The following is a 15,726-nucleotide window of genomic DNA, read 5'->3' on the forward strand; positions in this document are numbered from 1 at the left end:
GGGGATAAAGTTTTTCTGCGAGTCCGACCAAAGAAAAGTAACTTATCACTAGACAGATATAAGAAGCTTAGCCCAAGGTACTGTGGACCATTCGAGATCATTAAGGTTGTGAGTGACCAAGCCTACAAGCTAAAGTTACCTGCAAACTTGAAGGTTCATGATATGTTCCACGTCAGCTTACTCAAACCCTATGTTCCTAACCCTGATCAATTTTTGGACTCAGATCAGATAGTCATGCCAGCACAAGGAGTTCTCGAACTCCAACCTGACTATGTACTTGAAACAAGAGAAAGGAAATTACGCAATAGAACTATCACGGAGCATCTGGTAAAGTGGAAGGATTACCCAGAAGAAGATGCAACTTGGGAGGACGAACCAACGCTCATAAAAGATTACCCAGACACATTCTTGAGATGATGACATCTCAAATTTTTTCACGTTGGGGAGGTTGTAAGGTCTCTAACCCCGATCAAAAGGAGCACCCTTGTACCATGAAATAATCATAATGGAATAAGTTACTATTTTTAGCAGTTTTCCAGATTCTGTCAGTGCCATGATGTTTAGAATCTTATAAAGCTTCAACATGTGAATCAAAATAATTTTTGTGAAAATTTTCCAAAAATAGTAAGTTTTTGGTCACCCGACCCGTCCAGTTTTGATCGTCTCGAAAAACTGCACCCGTACCCCAAATTTGAGAAAAATGCATTTTTGGACCCAGGGGGCTGCTAAATATGGCAGGTACTCGGGCCAGTACGCCTTAGTTAGAGCTTCGTATGGCAATTTACAGCATCAAAATCCGATTCGTATGACCCGTTTTAGCCTAAAACCAAACTTTCACAAAATTGTCCGGGAGGCACTAGGGGCCCGAGGCTGTGTGGGAACAGGTCCCAGCCCACTCCAGACGTGCTTTAGCAGCTAGGGGGCGCCCTCTTGCTTTGTGGGAGTCTTGGGAAAGCTGCCAAGCCTGCAACTCAGTCTCAGAACCAGTTAACCAAGCCAACCTGACAATTGGTGGGCAGAGAACTGGACCTGCCATGCTTAACTGGAGAAGCTCCCAGATGCATTTAGCAACCCAGATCGATTTTCAGCCTGTAGGAGCCTATTTAAAGACCTGCACACACACACACACAAACACACACACTTATGATCACACACACACACACACAGTGCATACACACACACACACATACATTGGGGAGGTGCTGCCGAATCACACACCTATTGAAGAAGAAGCTATGAGGGAGGTGCTGCCGATTAGATCAGAAAATCGAGAAGATTACCAGCTCTTAATCACGGTAACGACAGTTTAATTAATGCCATCTGAAAATCCCTTTCTCTACCATCAAAATTTCTCGTACATTATGCCTATTCCTAGCCGAAAATCTCTATGACTACTCTCTAAATTCTCCTTATTCGTACTCTATTATGTAATCATCATTCCATAGCTGAATTATCAGCCATTCTTCACTCTCGATTAATGATTAGAGCATAATTATCAGAATCTTCTCTCTCTAGATAGCATAGTAATTAATCGGTAAGCTAGTATTTGTGCAGATTGAAGAGAATCACTATTGTAATCACTCATTAACATTGTAGCTTAATTGAATTCATTTCTCTTATGCATTAAGACGTAATTAAGGAGAAATTAATCGGTCAATAAGTCTCTCAGAATTGGTTTTTCCTCACACATATGCATAGGGTAAATCTGCATCATCTAATTGTTAGGAAATAGTTTAATCATACTTAATCCAATTCTCTGGTAATTCCAATAGTGAAATCCTAATTATTCTTGATCATGTAAGCCGAATAATTATCTTAGAGCCGGTTCCCATAGGATTATGTGCCATCCTTAATGATTACTTTATGAAAGAAATCTAGACTCTCATATAGGAGGGTTAATTGATGTCACTAATCTACCCATTGGACTGTTATGATGCTTGTGAACCTTCGCTCTTTCTCCAAGCTAATCATTTAAAGTAGTGAGAAATGGCCCCGGTTAAGAGGACGCGCTTCGGTGGTGCCCATGATCGCGAGGCAGGAACGAGCAATGTCGATGGGAAGGGGAAGGCTCCCATGGAGGAACAAATACCGGCCATCTCACGGGCCATCGATGAAGAAGTGGAAGAGGTAGATCATATTTTTTATTCAAGTTGTTTAAATTAACATTGTATACGCTAGTTAGGAATGCTCATATCCCCAAACATGTTGGAGAAATCCGATGGAAACCTCGGCATTGAAATCATTGTACATTAAGTTCTAAAGTAGGAAGGTAATGTTTGATGGGTATGTTGTTTGCAATAGGAAAGAATGTCTGCTATGAAAAATTTAGCTCAGCATGTTCATTTTATTTCCAATGTTGAATCAGTCCTGACCCTCGCTACTGATCACAGGGGACAGAGTTCCTCGTTAAGGGCTCTTGAATCCACGACTTGCTTTCTATGCGGTGGATACCCACGACTTGCTTTCTATGCGGTGGGAACCCACGTCTTGCTTTCTATGCGGTGGGAGTGTCCATGACGTGCTTTCTATGCGGTGGACATACCTAGTTGTACGGGTAGCTAGGCGACAACGGGAGGAGTGAACTCTCGCTGGAGGGGGGATGTTGTACCTCCAAAACATTGGAACTTTTATGAATAAGTTTGAGTAGAATTTTTACTAGAATTCTGTCTTGGTGTTGTTTGCAATACTGGTTGAAGAGCTGTTTTAACGAACCATGTGATTCGGAATTAAACAAGGAATATCTATGTTGAACAACCTTTGTGGTAGTAATTAGGTCACACGAGGAAGTGTGAGTGTGGGGGTGGAAAGTGGGGGCTTGGCTCGGGTTGCCAATGCCTACGAGATGGGTGGTCCCGATTGGTCGGGAACTCTCTGTCCCCATAGTGCTTACTCGATATTGGTATTACTCATTGCCCCTAGAGCGGCGAATCCTCGAGAGTACGTGCCTTTGAAACATGGGGAAAAACTCGGGGTTTCTCTCCTCTTGGAAGGTGGGTCTTAGGATCGCTAGATAGTTAAGTACGCTTCCCCTGCGAGGTGGAGCTAGATCTCGTTGCTAGTAGGCTCGAACTCGACTCACTTTGTGATGAGAGATCGTCTGCTAGTTGAACCCTGAACCATTTTGTTTGCTTCCGCTATAGATCTAGTGGCCACCAGGTTTACCATCAGATCCGTTGTTTGATACGACGGGGTGGGGACCTCACATTTACAATGATGTTGCTAGGTATAAGCGCACGCTTCCAACAGAAAAGGAGTTCATGGAAGTGCAAAAAAACCTAGGGATTGAAGAAATGGGTAAGGCAAGCACTTCTTCATCATCTTTGGCCTCAACCTCCAATGCACCCACTGGAGGTCAGGGCGGCATCAACCTATGGAATGAGGACTTACTTGAGGAAGATGAAAACCAGAAGGTAATCTTTTTTTTTTTGCCTTACCTTTTTGGTTTCTACTTATCTCATTTCATAACTTTAATTTGTTGCAGTTGGTGGTCTATGATGATACCTTCATTCCTCGCCCTCGTGGACGAGGCATGGGAGATTTAGGGAAGAATTCCTCTCTCGGCCAATACTTAAAGAATCCTAAGTATCCGAGTTTTTTGGTCTTCTATTCGTCCTTCTCCAATGACAACGCGGAGCTACCCTTGATGACGTTGAAGACACTTTCAAGATATTTAGGAGGGGCCGTCATTAGGTGGAACGCAGATAAAATAATTCTGTTAGAAAAAAAGGCCGCATTGTATATGTTTGGCCAAGGGCAAGGAATGTATGGTTTGTGTAGTCGCTATTTTTTGACCCAAGCAACATATGGTTTGGCATGCGGAATCACTGACCATGTGCAATTACTAGAGTATTACAAGCATGCTATGTTTCGCAATAAACAACCAATTGCGCATCTGCCTACTGAAGAAATGTCTCTTGTGGCGTGGAGGTGGAGACAAATGTACTGTCGACAAACGAGCTGCAGGACTAGGTTGCAAAAGACCAAGGCAAGAAGAAGACGATAACACACAGCAGGCAAAAAGGCTAGAATATTTTATAACTTTTCCTAACAAAGATGAAGAATAGAGAAGCTCTAATCTCTGTTGTCGATGCCAAAAAATAGTACATTTTCTATCAAAACAATGAGTACATTATGTTTTTCACTTTTGTGACTGGTTGTCTTCTCTTGGCACAAAAAATTATATTGTGTTACAGTGCGCTATCTTTAGGAAGTCTCAAACAACTTGGGTCGGAGTTGTCCAAGTTTTTCCAATGTGTTCTTTTTGAAGTTGCCACTCTGCATGTCGCGATGCAGAAGAAGATGCCTCCCATATTTCCTTCTTCCGTCGTTTGCTTGCTAATCTCATTGCTTGGCCAATCTGACTGTCTTTGATACATTCCTTTTGGTGCGTTCTATGCATAAGTTTTCGATAAGTCCATTGATGTAGTTCCTCCAAACTGTTGGCTTTGTTTGCACCACCTCCGTGATGAGTGTGGCTGAAATAGCCAGTACGGGCTTGGTATTGAGTTTTCTCCATACCTCGTGTAGACCATATAGCCAAGCTACCATACTGCCTAGCAAACCAAGGTATGTGGTTGCATATGATATGCTGCAAAAAAGACAGCCTATTGTTTATATGTAAATATATAATCACAATTTTATCAAATAAATTAATATACCATGTAATGAGTTATGTGTTGATTTGTCCATGCAACTATGAAAGACCTGTGGAAGGTCTCCAGAGCGTCTTGAAACAATGTATAGTTAGTATCTCTCCAAGTATTGAGCTCACAAAACTTGAATATGGAATCCAAACTTTTCCACACGTTCGCTTTGCGAGTCCTTGCTACACCATTGTCTGCGTGGTCAACCACTGCATTGTGCAGGTTTCTCCACCGGTTATATCTCAATGTCAACCTTTCCTGAGCACTTTGGCTTTTGCGTTGTCTGCCACTTGTTGGCATCGACAAGAAGAGACGGGCTTTCACACCGCCAATAGACAACTTCTTTGGCACATTTCGACCATTCTTAGACCTCTTCTCGTCCTGCTCTATTTTCACATGTCCTCCATGCAAGTCCATATCTGAGAAAATTGTTTCCAATGATAATATAGCCCTTTGTTTTCCTGATGCTGGCCGAGTGAACCAAGAAAAATAAATGTACAGAAACATAAGTTTCTCAATGATTCTGCAGAGTGCATGCATCGTGCAAATATGTACTCTGGATAGTGGAATATCCAACACTGGGCGGAAGTTAAGGTCCTGCAAGTGCTTGTCCGGTGCTCTCCTCCAATTTCTTTTTTCAAGACCAATGACTCCTCCCATGCAATACAAACAAGGGCTTTTACTTGTTGCTCCTTTTGAGATGTTGTACATACACTTTAGGGTTTTGAGATCTCCAGTCATATGCCACTCTACTGTGTATGAACCCATGCCTAATACATCGAGTGTCTTTCCATTTCTCTGTTCGCTTATGACTTCAAGAATACTTGTTTGATGGAAAACCCAGTTAAGAATATCGAAATTCTCTGCAGGCACCTGAAATGGGAAAACCAAACCAATCAAATAAAACATGTATAACCTTTTTTTTAAGCAAAAACTTGTTGATATCAAACCTTGAATGTGGCTAATAAGAAAATATTGTTTTCGGATTGCACACTAAAGTTTCTAGGGTCGTCTGAAGCAATGCTTTCATCTAATGCTTTATTCATAAGTGTTACTGTGACACGCTCAACCTTTGTCTCTTTCACTAGCTCGCACTCATCCAGTTTAAGCACAAACTTCAAAACTCCATTTAATTCCTCTTGAGAAACCTCAAACAATTGAACAATATATGTCTACAAAGCTACTAAATCATAAAATATATTATTGTATTTGTCATAGACCACTTCCTCTGCTGATGGCGATTTGTACATTGCTTCAATGTGAAAGGAGTGCCCAATGTCCGAAGCACTTCCTGGTTGACCTCCAGTCTTGTCTTTCGAATGGAGAAAGGATTTGGCAGCAACGTGTGCTTGAGATTGAACTTTTTACTTTGTTGCTGCATAGTTCTGTAAACAGAAAATTAAGTAAATCGACTATTTTCAAGTTTTCAAATGCTACACATATCCAATATACCTAAAAATTACAGACATTTGATTTGATAGGTGAAGACAATTGATTCAAACACCAGACATACGTAAAAATTGCAGAATAACCTTTGTTGGATATTCCGGCTTCATCCAGAATTGACTGAACATCACGTGTTTGGAGTTGATTTTGTTTCAAAAGAGTGTCAAGTTGCTTAGCAACAATCTTGCAGTAGCACTTATCGTCCAAAAGTCCGGCGACATCTTTGCGTTTTAGTATGAGACCATAAGGAATTGACGAAGTTGGTGTGTTGCTGTCAATATTTGACTGAGGATGTAGCAACGATCTAAGCATAAATATGAAAAGTAAGATATAAAACTACAAATGTAAAGATGAATTAAACATGCTTGAATGATAATCTTACTTGATTACTTTAACCCTCTTCTTCAAACCCCCAGAACCAACCTTCAGCTGTTCAATGTCTCGTAAGCGTCGTTCTCTTAACCGAGGACCCAAGATAGTATTTTTTTGTCTGAGATCTTGCGTGAGCTGCGTGATGATTTCATCCTTGCCTTTCAGTTGCTGAGCGCACTCTGTCACAGTTTGCTTCAAGCAAAAGTTTTCTTTGTGTGCAAGGTCTCTCTCAAGCTTAAGAATATCACTTCTGGCCGCCAAATGCTTGGTGTAGCCATATAAACCAGAATAACCGTCTCCTATGTAGTTCAGCACTGACGTTATGTTTCTGAACGGTGGAGTTGAGTTGGTGATAGGATGCTCAGGATACATCTTGCCATCCACCCAAAGATCGACGCATTTTTTACCTTGAAATATGAAGTTCTCTTTTGAAGCTTCGGAAAGGATGCCTCGCTTATTCTTCTTCTGGAGGGGCTCGTATTCTCTGGACAGTTCGATATGCATATGATACACACCGTTTTGACTCCTCGTCTGAGTTCTGTGTGAAAATGATATTGACATTAAGACGACTTGGTGAATGAGAAAGCTCAAAACAGAGGAGAGCGCAAGAGTGGAGCAAATGGAAGAGAGCTCAAGGGAAGAGACTGCGCGCAGGCGGAAAGCAAGAGAGACGCGAAACTGAGGAGAGGAATAACATTCAATGCACCTCGTTGAGCGTCAAATCTTAGTTTTGAAAAATCCAAAAGATTGAGATAATCGGCGTTCAATTCGGAGCCGTCGTATGTTATCATTGTCTGAACACTTTTTGAGAGTTTTAATAAACGTACCCCCCAAATCTGATATCCGAGTTTTTTTTAAAGTGAATATCAAAAATAAAATTAGGGACTTTTTATTATCTCTCTCTAAGCTGACCTGACATTTCTTACAAGGCCCATTTTTTAGTCCAAACTTTTCCTAATGTCCAAGTAGTTTTTCAAGCTATGAGAGAATAAGCTTTTTATCAAGCTTTTTTCAACCTTTGAGAGAGAATAAGCTTTTTATCAATCAAAAGAAGAGTGGATTTTTCCTTCAAGAGATTCAATACTTAGGTCACATTCTCTCTCAAGATGGTATCCGTATGGATCCATCAAAGTTGGAGGTAATAAAAGCATAGCCTAATAATCTTACACGACTTAAAAAAGAAGAACTTTATGTACTCATGGACTGCTAAAGAGCAAAATGCTTTTGACAAGCTCAAAGAGAAGCTTACATCCCAACAAGTGCTTATGCTTACGGCTCTCTTAAAGCCATTTGAGGTCCAATGTGATGCTTGTGGTGATTGCCTTGGAGCAGTCTTGCTTCAAGAAGGACATGCTATAGCATATGAGAGCCGAAGGCTCAATACCAATGAACGGGTCTTGGACATATATGAAAAAGAGGTTTTAGATTTTCTACATGCCCTAGACACATGGAAGTACTATCTATTGGGGACTCCGTTTATTTTGCGTACACACCACAAAAGTCTCAAGTACTTCATGACGAAAACCAAGCTCTCCGACAAACAAGTGAGGTATGCAAATTTTCTTTCACAATTTAATTTTCATATTGCTGGTAAGCACAATCAAGTGGCCAATGCACTATCACGACAATCGAGAGTAAATGTGGTGTCTATAGCAACTCACAATGATCTATCTTCCATGATAGATGAGTACGCTACTGACTAAATACATTATGCTAGTCCTTGCTTAGAGAAGAAAGAGGAACCATTCACCTTGCAGGATGGTCATCTTTTCCATGGAAACAAGCTATGTCTTACTCACTCCCTTCGTGAGAAAGTCATGTGTAAATCCCATGCTCCTCCCTATGCGGGGCATCGAGGGATTCAACCTACTCTTCGAGGAGTAGAAACATACTCCTATTGGACTATCATGAAAGTGAACATACAAGAGTATGTTTCAAAATGTGTGATATGCCAAAAGACCAAGTATGATAGAGAGAACCAACTTGGATTACTCCAACCATTGGCCATATCTAATTCGCCATGGGAAAGTATATCCATGGATTTTATCTTTAGATTATCCAAGACTATCCATGGGAATATGAGAATATGTACAATCGACAGGTTTAACAAGCAAGCATACTTTATTCATGTCAAAAAGACTATTAAGACACATCAAATGGCAACTCTCTGCATATCTCAGATTTTCAAACACCATGAATTGACAACATCCATCGTGTCAGATAGAGATCCTAGAATGACCAGTAATTTTTGAAAAGGTCTCTTTGAAAATCTATGTGCAAGAGTAAATTTCTCTTCAACATATCACCCACAAACAGATGGCCAAAGTGAGATAGCCAATCTTATGATACTCGATCTACTAAAGATTTATGTTATAGAAGTAAATCAACGCTCACAATGGAAAAACTACTTACCTCTTGTAGACTATACATACAATAATAATGTACATACTTTTGCACGAAAAGCACCCTTTGAAATCATTAAGGAAAGACATAAAAGCCCCTTGCTACTTAAAGTACATGGGAAGATCTTCGCTGTCGATAAGTATAGCCGTGACCTACAAGAATCTTTTCAAAAGATTAAGGAGGCTTTATCCATCTCTTAACAAAGGAAATGTTGGGTATGCAAGCCCAAGAGGTGTCAGTCCGTGGGTACAGGCCCTATAACATGCAGTCCAGTTTGCATGGCAAGCGTTCAAACTATATATGTAATAGATTCTCAAACAATAAGCATAGCATTATTTTTAACTTGCTTTGTCGAATCTCCTTCTCTCTCTCTCTCTCTCTCTCTCTCTCTCTCTCTCTCTCTCTCTCTCATCTCCTCTCCCTTCTACATTCTCTCGCTGCCATGGACTGCCCACGATGGCATCCTCCATAGGCCCCAAGCTCTACAGGAAAAAAGTTGTTCCTGACAAGCACAGAAAGGCTTTAATGTTTTAAAAAAATGATTGGGTCTTACTTAAGTTTTCCAAGGCTCGATTGAGGCAAACAACGGGCAAAAATCCTACGGGCCATCAAAAGTATTATGCTAAACTAGCAAAAAGATATTATGGTCCCTTTCAAATCTTGAAGCCAATCAATCACATGGCTTATCAACTCAAGTTGCCCAATCATTGGCTCATACATAAAGCTTTTCATGTGAGCCTACTCAAGCCTTACAAAGGAGAGCTACCAACAAACCCAATTATTGAAGACCCCTAAGAAATCGAAGATCAAGAAGAGGTGCTACAACCCGAAGCTATCCTTCGACATGAGAACAAGGTACTATGACATAGTAAGATTATCGGACGGTATCTTTTTAAGTTCAAAAATTATCCTTTTGAAGATACTATATGGATGCAAGTAATACAACTTAAGGATACTCTGAACCTTGTCAATGCTTACAATGCTACATTAGAGTAAGCAAATGTAAATGTTTCTTTTAAATGATCAATGTTTTTGTCTTATAAGACTAATTCTCTTTTTACTGTGCACAAATTTAAGTAATATGCATACTTAGAATCATGTTTGTGATGACGACGTCTCTCAAACCCCAAGTAGAATTTGTCGCTCTACTTTGGGAGTATGATATAGACTCAAGAGAAAACATGTTTGTGGAAGCTAAGTCTCCCAAGTCCCAAATGGATTAGTCATCAATCTTGGAATGATATCATAGGGTAAAAAGAGATCCTCTACCCGCTAAAAAACATAGATTAACCGCCAAGGCTTTATCTTCTTTACCTTGAGGACGACTATGGTTTCAAGAGAGAGATAATGTCATAAAATCTATTGTTTAACTAATCCAAATGATTTTCTCATATTGAATTTGATAACTTAATGTGGGAGAATAAACGGGAACAAGAGTTAGAATATAGACATGTGCTTTTTCAGTACAGGAACAAAGACAATAGATCCAAATGGAGATGGTCTAACAAAGAGCAATGTCAGCTAATGGAGCTTAAAAGACCTTCGGGTTAGCTTCATTAAATACCTCCAAAGGTTAGTGTTAAAAGTCCTTAGATCAAAGACCTTAGAGTATGTTAGACCTTAGACAAGCTAAGCTTGTGCTTGAGGTGCTTGAGCTGACTAAGGTTCTTGTCATGCTTGATAACTAAGGTACTTGAGCTTGAGGGGCTTCATGAGACTAAGGTGCTTAAGAGATGAGGTGTTCCGAAGTCAACAACATCCCTACACAAGGGGGGATGAGCCCTAGAAGTAGGGGCATGAGAGAGAACACACACACACTCTCTCTCAAGGCAAGCCAAAGACCTAAGAGGCAACAAGGACACATGTCAAGCACCTACACATGTTGCCCTCATGTAGTGCCTAAAGCCTATTGGTTGACCACTAAAGGGGTCCAATGAGAGTTTAGTTTATTTAATTAATTGTCTAAGCAATTCTCAAGTCCTCTCTCTCAAAGGGGAAAGACTGACACTTGTCCAAATGCTACCATGGTTTCTTGATATGTCTAATGCATGTGATTGGCTAGTCTACATGAGGTCCAATCAAGTTCAAGCTTGAACTATGAAGAGGGGTCAATCCAAGCAAGGAAAGGGGTAGCTGGACCATATACTCTCTCTCTCTCTATCTCTCTCTCTCATTCATTCTTGCTTGGTAAAAGTGCAAGAACTTCATCTCCTTCTCCAAGCTTGAGAAATTGAGAGCCTACACCTAGCTATGGAATGCAAATCCAACCAAGAGCCATGCTTCAATGCTATGCTTTCCATCTTTCTTCATCTCCATTACGATGCTACTATGCTATGCTACACTCTATGAGTAATGGTATGAGAGGACACTACTTCTTTTTCATAAGTTACTTCTTTTTCCTCTTCCCTACCCTCATTCCTTGGTAGCCCTCGAAGGTGTTTGAGGTCTTGGGATTGAGGTCGAGAACAAGTTAATGTTTTCATTAGATTAAGTTACGGGCAGAATTGTGGTGCATGAAGCTCTCTATCTTCATTGCACCATCAAGGTCTCAAGGAACACAAAGTTTCTATTGTACCAAGTCTTTCTTTATGAGAGAAGCTATAATACAAAATCCTTTTGGAGGAGGGACCGGCCTACTCCACATAAATCCGATCCTCAACCGTTGTAAAAGTCTCTAACTCTCTCTCTCTCTTGCAAAGTATTGTTCATCCCAAGTTAATTAAGTATAATGATTATGTTACTACCTCTAATTAAGTTCTCTCTCTATTTTCTCAAAGTATTCTCATAAAAATGTTCACTGCAATTCGCTAAATTTCGATATTCTCAATGTTCATAATCCATTTCTGTTACGTTGATTCCAATCTGAGAATGGGTTGCTGAAACCGGCCTGTACTTTCAAAAAAGGCGGTAGACTTTACTTCAAACCTTGATTTAGCTTTCACCCATTATTAGTCGTCTATTCTACCTGTACTTTCAAGACACAACAAAGGGGAGAGAGATACAGGCTGCTAGATTGCACCTATATGAGAAGACCGACACCAGATTGGCCCCTAACTTAGGCGCCCCTTTCGGTATTTATTTATTGTTTAAAAGAGGGAATAAACATTGTGGTTCTCTACAAGCTGCCCCGCACAAACTTGGCTGAATTTCAACTGTTCCGGCCCGATTTCGGCAGCATAACTGTACTAGGACCCTTCACAGTTAGTATTCCCACGCATTGAATGACCTTCCCGACGTATACGGGCACTTTGCAAAACCTGGCGAGAGTCTGTAGCACGCTGAATTCTCTGTTTTCAGCCCCGAAAATGCGCCAGATCACCTGTGCAGCGGTCCCCTCGCATCCCCGAACCTCCTAGGGGTATTGGGGACCGTTTAGGGCCAAAACCCTAAACCTGCAAAAATACACAGTAGTCTGTAATTTATTGTTTCGGGCTCCGTTTCACGTGCCTGTCGCATCCATAGCAAGTCCTCGAGCTCCCGCACCTGTAGGGCTACTTGCCCTTCGAATCGGACGAGATTTTTGGTGTGAAACCTCTCCGAATTCACATGTACCTGCGGGGGATTAGCCGCTAGCTAATCCAGTACATGTGCAAGAGGCTCTTGCCTCGGCAATCGAGCATGAACCCACACACTACATTGGTCAATTGAAAAGCCCGCTAGAGGGGCATAACATACTGCCATAGAGGAGAGAGAGAGGGCAGTGCGTAGCGTGCAGGGCATCACTCCTGGCAATGCACTGTACATAGGAGGGAAAGCAAGCACTCCATAGCTATTAACCTGTGAGAGGAAACTTGGAAATGAGCTCACAGCTGAAAATCATGTTTTTGCTTTCTCTATAAGTAGTAAACTCGCCTCAGAGTGCCAAGTGTCACTCATTTGTGCATTTTTCCGCTTTAGACTCTCGGGTCTAAAAATATCTCACCTGCAGCCTCTGTTGACTTGGCCACAGAGTAACAAAATGATCCCCATGTCAAACTGCACGTAATGACGCGAAGACATTTTCAGGTCCCAAAATAGCAGTTCCCTAAATTTTAGGAGATGCTGCCATTGTATCTTTCTAGGTCATCTGACCCCCTTTGTACACTGCAGCCACACCCATAACTGAAATGTAGCCTCTGTAGCAAAGGATTCCACTTTGGCTAGTCAATGACCCCAGTTTGGCTAACCATAGTCCTTGTCCAACCTTAGTGCTCTCTTGCCCTTAAGCCTGGACTCCCTCTGGACAGTTCCACACTAGCTATGCAATGCAGGGCAATTAGATTTCCCGAGGGGTGTTTCCAAAAAGTGAAAGTAAATAAATAATAAGAAAGAAATCAACAAAAAGGATAGATAGTAGTCACACGTTGGTGACATACCTCCCTCTTGAAATCTCAAACGTCCTCGTTTGCATCTATGTCGTACATGCTCACGGTCAACACTGATGTATTCAACACCTGTCGACACATGTACGACACATACATGCTCATTGTCAACCCTGGTGTATTCAACACCTCGTCAACACATGTATTGCCTGCATGTGAACCCTGTCCCAATGACATAGTGGTAGCTTCGCACTCTGCCATTGCTTTGAGTCACTAACTTTCCAATGACAAAATGGTAGCTACACATTTTGCCACTGTCTTATAGTACACGTTGGGCCCAATAACACTTTCGAGCATACCCAAACCGACAGTTTAAGAATGCAGTTACACATGTACCCTTTAATAGAAACAATTACTGTATCCTTGACAAACTGACAAGAAATACTCACTTTTATAGCACTAACCAAACTTTTGGACATTTCATAAGAGCAATTGCCAAACTGACAATCTAAACAGCTCTAACATTCATGTAACATGTACTTGATTTGAGCTCACTTTAAATACCATGTACATCATTTGTTTCAAAAGCCATTGTCACACTGACAATCCATGTATCTTTGAAACTCAAGGGGTGAAGGTAGGTTGCAAATCGAAGGCTTCGAGGTAAAGTGATAACACAGTTGGTGACTCTGCAAGTTCACCTTCTTCCATCCACTTCGCATCCATTGGTGGATAGTTTCTGAACTTTACCAAGTAACACCTGGCAACCTTGCCTTTCACTTTTCTTTCTTTATGTGCCAAAATCTGTTCCGGGACCAAGATCTCGTCAAGTTCCTCAACTTCCGGCTGATCTTCAGCTGGCATATCTTCTGGCACATCACCCACATAGGGTCTGAGAAGACTCACATGCAACGCATTGTGAATCTTCCAACTGTCAGGCAATTTCAGCCTATATGCAACATCACTAATTATGTCGCACACTTGAAAAGGCCAATAGTAACGCATGCTGAGCTTTGGAAACAGTCTTTCCTTGCCCTTCATCTTCTTTAACCTTGCCTTTTCAAAGCGTAAAAGCACCCAATCACCAAGTGAATATACCACTTCACGACGGTGACGATAAGCTGCTTTCTTTTGCTTTGCCTGAGTCTTTTCCAAGGCCACTTTGACCTTCTTGTACATTTCATCCATGTCCTGAACATACTTATCTGCTTCAAATATCTTGTTCTTTGTATGCAGTATGGGAGGAACTTTCTTGCCACCTTCAACTATCTCAAAAGATGCCTTGCCAGTTGATGAATGCACTGTATTATTGTATGCATACTCCACCAATGGCAAATACTGCTCCCACTTTCCTTTATGCTCTGACACATAGCACTTCAGCAGATCTAGGATAGTAGAATTTGCCTCTTTTGACTGACCATCTGTTTGAGGATGAAATGACGAAGAGAATTTGGGCGTTGTGCCCATATTCTCAAACAAGACTCTCCAGAACAAACTTGTAATGCATGGATCACGGTCGCTAACAATCGACTGTGGCATGCCATGATACTTGAAAATATTGCTCATAAACAAGCGTGCCATCTGATCTGGCTTTATCTTCTTCCTGACAGGAATAAAATGAGCCTGCTTGCTGAATCTGCAAATGATGGTCCAAATACCATCATTTCCTGTCTGCGTTCTCGGAAGATCAAAGATAAAATCCATAGCAATACTTTCCCATGGTTTATCTGGAATAGGTAGTGGTTGCAATAACCCTGGTGCCTTTTGCTTGTCAAACTTGACCTTTTGGCAAATTAGGCATTCTCGCACAAAGGCATCCACATCTCTTCTCAATGTAGGCCAATAGAAGAATGTCTCAACCGCTTTAACTGTAGCATCGATACCACGATGCCCTGCATACGGTGGGACATGACTCTCTTCCATAACTTTGCGTCGCAATGGCTTTGTGACACACAATCTGCCATGCATCATCATGAACCCGTCTTTAAGAAGATAGTGTTCATGACGTTGTCCATCCATTAGTTGCTCGAAGACCCTTGCAAAATCTTCATCATTTGCATACTATTCTCTCATATCATTAAGTTCATGATGATAAGGAATTGACACAACTGAAATTTGTGGCTTCCTTGACAAGGCATCAACCACACCATTCTTCTTGCCTTCCACATGCACAATCTGAAAATGGAACATGGACAAGATATTTGCCCATCGCATATGCTTCTCAGATATTTGTCTGTGTCAAGAAGTATCGCAAGGTCTGATGGTCCGTTTGGACAACAAAGTCTGCACCTAGCAGGTAGTGTTTCCAACTTAAGAGCGCATGAATCACAGCCAGTAACTCTTTCTCATAGACCTGCATGGTCATCTCTGGCCCTTGCAAGATTCTACTCTCATAGGCTACTACCCTGCCATCTTGCATTAGCACTGCACCAATGCTACTACCACAGGCGTCACACTGGACCACAAATGACTTCCTAAGATCTGGCAACACAATGACTGGATCTGAAGTCATCTTCTCCTTTAAGAGATTAAAAGCTGAAATCTCTTTTTGTGTCCATCTA

The 15,726-nt window shown here is 41.2% G+C and overlaps 1 protein-coding gene across 1 annotated transcript; it reads right to left on the minus strand.

The window, feature by feature from the left end:
• Window positions 1-4,089: 4,089 nt before the first annotated feature.
• On the minus strand, window positions 4,090-5,998 carry LOC147420704 (uncharacterized). Its single transcript, XM_086505007.1, has 2 exons — window positions 4,659-5,998; window positions 4,090-4,588 (listed from the first exon to the last, which is right to left on the minus strand). The coding sequence occupies exons 1-2, from the start codon at window positions 5,550-5,552 to the stop codon at window positions 4,214-4,216; spliced, it is 1,269 nt and encodes a 422-aa protein (XP_086361133.1). The 5' UTR covers window positions 5,553-5,998; the 3' UTR covers window positions 4,090-4,213.
• Between the last annotated feature and the right edge of the window lie 9,728 nt (window positions 5,999-15,726).

The sequence above is a fragment of the Adiantum capillus-veneris genome, chromosome 28, assembly GCF_014529385.1.
Source record: "Adiantum capillus-veneris isolate H3 chromosome 28, ASM1452938v2, whole genome shotgun sequence".
Classification (NCBI taxonomy): domain Eukaryota; kingdom Viridiplantae; phylum Streptophyta; class Polypodiopsida; order Polypodiales; family Pteridaceae; genus Adiantum; species Adiantum capillus-veneris.